Raw genomic sequence first — 7,241 nt, forward strand, 5'->3', positions numbered from 1 at the left:
CTGGAGACTACCCAGCAAAAGGTGGCAACCCTAAGCAGGACTGAAGCTAGGTAAGGTGAGACAGTGATAGGTGAGCCATATTAACATGTCATGTGATAGGTACATTAACATGACAATTGACAGGCTTCGCTGAAGAAGTTGGTCTTACGCCTTGGAGTGTAGACAAGGGGAGAGTCAGATAAGCCAGGGAAAGGCATTCCAAAGGATGGGCTTGCCCTAGAGAAGTCTTGTATACATGCTTGAGAAATGGAAGCCAGAGCAGCACTCAAACAAGGATCATATAATGAGTAGAGAGGGCAGGTAAGAACATATTTGGAGACACATAAGAAAATGTAGGTAGTACAGCTGCTATCAAAAGATTTGTGGGTGAGAGAACGGCTGCCAGTGAGAAAATAGAGGGAAAGATGTCAGTAGAGCAATGGGTACGGAAGATAAACCTGGCAGTAGAAGTCATGATGGATTGTGAGCTGGGTAAGAGGGAGGATAGCTAAGACCAAGTTGCGCTAGTGAAGGTAGTAGGTAATAAGTGTACAAACAAAAGCTTTAGTTGCTAGCAGTCCAAATATGTCATATCAAGATTGGTTTAAACATGTGAAGAAGAACAGTACAAAGATATTACATTTATTTTTAAATCGCCAACAGATTCGGTAGCACTGTTACAATTAGCGGGAGAATTTAAAGTCACACACAATAACAAACTGGTACAAAAGGGGAAGGGCCCTGCTCTTGCAAGCTAAACAGTGATAAAAAGGGGTGCTTTTCATCTATGGTCCTATAAAGCACATCTGCCGGGCCAGGAATGCTTAGTCCCCTGCTCTTTAATGTTGAACATGGCCATGGAGTGTTCTGTGTCTTTGACAACGTGCCTCCATCCACTTCCCACAAATATAAAAAATATGTTCTTAACACTGCGCAGGGTCAAAACATAGACTGATTTAACATTCACTTCAGTAAGTTGAATGGGGGCAGGAGCATTGCTGACGGGCAGTTCACAAGATAAATTAGACAGAATCAAAGCATACTGTAGAAAAATGATGCTGGACATTTTATAATAGTTTTTCAAAACAATCCATGCGAACTATGAGTCATCAAAAGAATGCCTGGTGTTAAAATCTTGCTAATCTGTGTTTGTTTACAGTTTCCACATACATTTTAGGAATTAGGTTAATCCTCATTTAATTAAATTTGATTAACAGAATAAGAAGTTAATTGAACTGTGATGTCTGAGCATTCTAGATGTTATTCACCACAGGTTTGCATGGAATGTCTAGAAACAACATTGTTCCCCAATTGACCCGAGGGAAATTAAACCCTATGGCATTCAGGACTAGTAATTAAACATTTACTTTAATGGACATTTTAGGCTGATGTTGTTAACTTTTTTGCAGTCATGTCCCTCTTGAGAGCTGATATTACTGTGTGGAGGTATGATGCATACCACCAGAAATATGATGTTGTCTTTATTGAATCACTACATAATTGATTTCATTTCCTGTTGTAAATATCAAAATTAAACTCTACATCTGCAAACTACCTAGTGGTACATTGAGTGGACCCGGACTAATGACATCAAGACAGCTCTGACACTTTCAGTTCAGTGGCCAACTGATGATGTAGGTGACAGAAGGCTGGATATGCACAGCTGTATGCTGCGATTTTATGCTCACATAGCATAAATACAGCAACACTTGATCTCCTTCTGAAGCGTATGTGGGGCACTGTCAGCCACTGGCCTACTGGGCTTTGCCCGATGTGCCACATGGTCATTCAAGTCCCAACACTGAGTAATACAGATTTAAGAAACAAAACTTACAACGTTAACCACCACAGACATATTACTCATGTTTTTTACTACACCAGAAGCTCCTACAGCTGCTATCACAGCAGAAAAACAACACTTCTTAGTAAAGTGGCACTTTCTAGCAAAATTAAATAGCATTTTCTTAAGTATTCAAAATGAAAAAGCAAACAAAAAGGATTAATCATTACTCCAGCCCTTATTGTGTTTTTCTGGCAAACAGACACATAATTAGGTAGATAATATACTGCTCACTAGACATGTGCAAATGAGCCAAAAATGATTTGGACAAATGTTTGGTTTGTTTTTTGCCCATTCTTTTTTTGGGCAGCAAATTTTGGCCCCTGCATTTTTAATTCAGGAACAAAATTTGTTGCCCTGTGTCCACATTCACTGTCATTCAGTCTCACCCGCTCTCTTACACAGTCACTCCTTATTGTTTACTCCCTCTCTCACGTTCTGTAAATGTTTCCCTATAGTCTCTGCCGATCACTTCTGCATCTTCTTTCTTCTATCTCCCCCTTATCTTCTACATTCTATCTTCAATCCTTAATCTGGTATCTACATCTCCTCAGACATAATCCGGCGATTTCCACCAAAATGGCGGCGCTGGGGTGACTATACTATTCCCCTATTCTCTAATCAGGGAAGAGGATGTCACCAAAAGAGCCAACTGAGGGCAATATAGAGGATGGGAGAGGACGTCACCACAATGCTGCCATTTTGTCTGAAATAGTCGGGTTATGTCTACGGAGATTGAAGATAGAATGGAGAACAGAAGGGAGAAGATAGAAGATACAGAAGAAGATGAGGAAGCTGAAATGGTCAGCAGAAGTGGTCATCAGAGAAGGTAGTGAAACATTCAGAGAGTGTGAGAGAGAGAGTGAATGGGAATGCGAATGTGTGTGAGAGATTGTGGGAGAATGCAGAGCCACAAATTTCAGATGAAAATTCTGAGCTTTTTGTTTGTTTTTCTTCGAATTCGCAGTTTGTACGAATTCGAATTCACAAGTCTATTGCTTGGTAAATGTTTATGGCATTGTTAATTAAAGTAAAAATACCATAAAATTATAGTCAAACACTATCAAATATTACTTGAGATTGTTGCTTGCTCTGATTTCTGTTATTGTAAGAATTTAGATTTGGCTAATAGGTACTGTATAGATATTGATATGTAAATAATTTATGTGAATCGTTCCAGCATACTCAGTTGAAATTAGAGTGAATACAAAGCCTGTACATGTATGGGGACACAATTAATTTATGTGTTTATTAAAACCATTAATGGGTTTAAGGATACCCCGTTGTCTTTAAGGGGTTTAAATAATTTTCATGAAAAGTTATTTTTCCCTCCTGAAACATACCGTATATGTATATGTATAAGAAATGTAGGCATTACCCCAATGCACATTCTTTAAAGTGGTCATCACTGCCTGGTCAGTTTTTAGGAAATATGATGTTGAAAGGAGGTTCTCTGCCAACATTTTTATTTTTAATGTATTTTTACACACATACTTTTATGGAAGTCTGTATTGCTCATAATATCTGTTTTTTGAGATTTAATAGATGTTTTTTGAAGCATCACTTGGTTTTTTGGCTGAAAGTCTAATCTTTCCTTGTGTGAGCAGGCTGGCACAAAATATAATAGAAAAGACTGCGTGTGTACTACAGACATTTATCACCTTCTTAAGTGCTGTTAACTTGAAAAATGGTAGAAGATGAGTTGGTGTGACAGGCACTCCATATAGATAACTAATTTCAGGATCTCATCTAGAAATATTTGTTCATACACATTGTTAAAATACATATTTCTTTGCTCTGAAGATATAGTTATGATGTAATACAACGCTTACATTTTGTTACCTGTGTGTAAATTGTCTGTTTGTTATTAAACCTCCTAATTCTTCTCCACTTTTTTATTTCAGGCTCCTATCCCAGGCTCTCCCTAAGCTTTAAGCTTAAAAGAAATATTGGATACTTCATACTCCAGACCTATATGCCATCCATATTGATCACTATCTTATCTTGGGTGTCATTTTGGATTAACTATGATGCGTCTGCAGCTAGAGTTGCTCTCGGTATGTAATATCCAGCTGTGAAATACTGTTCATAATCTGTATTGATATGATAGTATATATATATATATATATATATATATATACACACACACACACACATACACATACAATAACATTCTCAACATTTAATTATAGCTTATGTTTATAGTTATAAGTAATCAAAAACTATATAGAGTTCCACAAAAATCTAAAAAAATATAAACATTTCTTCCGTCCCTCCAATAACACACTGATTCTGACATGCAAATCTTCCTCTAAAACTCTTGGCACACCGACAACATACAAGATACACACAAACTTGAACACTACATGCTAACACACAAATGTATGCTAACACCATGCACTAATACACACTCTAACACCTTATGCTCACTCACGCATGCTAACACAATACACTAAAACACACAACCTGACACCATACACTAGCACACACCCTAATGCCGTATACTTACACACACACTCAATCTCTCCTGCTTTGACCCTCTCCCCATTATCAGATCTTCTCTCCCTCTTGCTTCGCACAGAGCCTCATCTTCAGTGCAGCTTGTACTCTACTACCACAGTGTAATGTTACATGCATTATATGACTATTTAAGAAGATGCATATTTAGTCCAATTTTAGAAATAGCCACACTCATAAGAATGTAGACATCTTTATTTAAAACAATCACAATATACACTGTGGTTTATTCTTAACAGGGATTTGTAGGTCATTTCAGATCAGATGAAGTATGTTATTTCACTAATTTAACTGTGCATTATGTAGAGACATGTCATAATGTCTGGCTAAGGGCTGGCATTCCATAATGCATAATTAACTTTGTAAAATGAAATTTGTGGTCTTTAGTAAAATTTCCTCAGAATTTGGTAATTAAACCATAAGTGCTACAGTTTTACATCAATGGATTCAAATGTGAAAATGTGTTGGTTACACTGGGTGCAACCAACAAGGGGGCTACCAACAATGAGCTACAAGATCATGCACATTATTTTTATGAGCAGTTCTGATGGTTATGGGAAGACTGACATAGATTCACTATTAACCAAAGACTAAATACACACGTCAGTGCAGGTTAACAAGTAACTGGTTGATCCATAATTAATTGATGTGAAAGATATGCCTAAAATATCAACTGCTGTGTGCAGACTGAACTTCTGATGTAATGCCCGCTTCTAACTACTTCCAAGTGCAATTGACATATATGTATATAGATTAGCAAACAGCTAATTTAGAAAAGCTCTATTAACACAGGAATCAATGTTATTACTTTTGTATGTAATTTCATATAGTAATTCAATCTCAGTACAACAATGTTTCTGACTCATCTTAAAGTGTAATTATAGATTAATAATATCCAAAGAAGGGACATTTCTGACATTTTAAATATGTACTGTATATGATTCTACAGCTTACAGTATGAACATCGGTCCGTAAACTTCGTTGGGCTTCCCTCATCCTGACATGCACCATAATCTGATGTGTTTTTAATTTTTAAAATGCTGTAATATATGTTTTGTAAAAATACTCTTTAAAATGTTTCAAGTAACGTGAGGTGGGAAAGAGATTTCTTGGTAATTATACACCTTTTTAGTAATTAGAATGATCTTTATTTCTCAGTCTAGATGAGTTTTATTGTAAATTATTCAAAACAGAAAAAAGGGCATTTCTTTTATTTACACTCTTACCCTGTTACTGTTTATTTTTAGGGATAACAACTGTGCTGACAATGACTACAATAAATACTCATCTTCGGGAGACATTGCCTAAAATCCCTTATGTAAAAGCCATAGATATGTACTTGATGGGGTGTTTTGTATTTGTGTTCCTGGCCCTACTGGAATATGCCTTTGTCAACTACATCTTCTTTGGAAGAGGACCACAATTGCAAAAGAAGCTTGCAGAGAAGACAGCAAAGGCAAACAATGATCGCTCCAAATTTGAAAGCAACAGAGTATGATCATTTATGTTTATTTTTATAACAACATTATTGTGTTCAAGTAGCCTTGTAATTTCTCATTTGCTGTTGTTGGTGAACCTGTTTACAGTCTATTTACATTGTCAAACCAGAGTAGGAGGACCTGTAGATGGTTTGGGAAAGTCATTTGGTGCGTATGAGTAATTAAATGAAACAATATTTCCCTAGTCATTCATACAGGCTAAAACCTAATGAAAAACTAAGGTTAATGATAATGTGCCTCTCTTACACCACATGATTCCCCAGAACTCCAAAAGAGGTCATCAGCATAAACTTGATAACAGTTGGAAAAGGAAGTGGCACCAAAATAGAAAAGAGGTTCATAGAGATTTCATGTAGCATGGATCATATTTTAAGTAAGAATGTGCTTTAATTTCAGGTGGATTCTCATGGAAACATTCTGCTGACAACACTTGAAATCCACAATGAAGTGACTGGCAACGAAATAACCACAAGTGTCACCGATGTTAGAAACTCAACTACATCCTTTGATAACTCAGGAATTCAGTACAGAAAACAAAGCATGACACGAGATGGATTTGGGCGCAGGGCAATGGACCGAACTGCTCCCCACAACAAGAAAAACCATTTGAGAAGACGATCCTCTCAATTAAAAATTAAGATCCCTGATCTTACCGACGTAAATGCCATAGATAGATGGTCGAGAATGATTTTCCCAATCACCTTTTCTCTCTTCAATCTAATCTACTGGTTATACTATGTCAACTGACAGACTACGCCTACAAGGACACTATGTAGTCAAACAATAACTAGCCTGTCCATTGTATGCAATTAAAGAGGAAAACAAATATTCACCTGCATACAATGCTGATATGAATGTATGGGCAAGCATATGTCAGTGCTTACATATGTTCATACTAACATGATTTCCTCGACTAGGGATCATTTTTCAAGATACAATGAAATGAACGATTTTTAAACTTTGAATAATGCTGATCTTCTTAGATAAACTACATGCCTTTGGAGCATCTGAAATACAACTTGATATAAATTTATTGAATTCTTACACTCATATTCCAAGAATTAGAACAAAAATCATTGTCTCGTTGCTTCTACATATCTTAAAAATGTCAAGCGATACAATTGTTATCACTACTGCAGTGATGATGCTTACTAAGAACGATTTATAACATTCTGTTGGTTTGTTTACGCATGCAAAAATAACTTTTTTTTGCTTTTCATTTGCCTGATGTACTTATAACACCTGACACGTATTATTGTTTATGCTACCAATGTTCAGTGATACATTCTTAAAGCACTGAACTTGAACAAACTGTTGAATTCCATTTGTACGCCCTACAGAATAATGTACAGTATATTTTTTCACTTATAGATGTTCTAATCACCTTGTGAAAACCCATCCATGCA

General features: G+C 36.4%; 1 protein-coding gene across 1 annotated transcript in view; it reads left to right on the top strand.

Annotated features, from left to right (window-relative positions):
* LOC149289184 (gamma-aminobutyric acid receptor subunit beta-3-like) overlaps window positions 1-6,582 on the top strand; it is an 84,917-nt gene extending 78,335 nt beyond the window's left edge. The window contains exons 7-9 of the mRNA XM_089490819.1: window positions 3,724-3,876; window positions 5,584-5,828; window positions 6,232-6,582. Coding sequence (XP_089346945.1) covers window positions 3,724-3,876; window positions 5,584-5,828; window positions 6,232-6,582 — 749 coding nt within the window. The remainder of the gene's footprint in view (window positions 1-3,723; window positions 3,877-5,583; window positions 5,829-6,231) is intronic.
* Window positions 6,583-7,241: the final 659 nt, after the last annotated feature.

This window comes from Sceloporus occidentalis, unplaced genomic scaffold (genome assembly GCF_023333645.1).
Source record: "Sceloporus occidentalis isolate IW3139 unplaced genomic scaffold, rSceOcc1.0.p SCAF_47, whole genome shotgun sequence".
Lineage (NCBI taxonomy): Eukaryota > Metazoa > Chordata > Lepidosauria > Squamata > Phrynosomatidae > Sceloporus > Sceloporus occidentalis.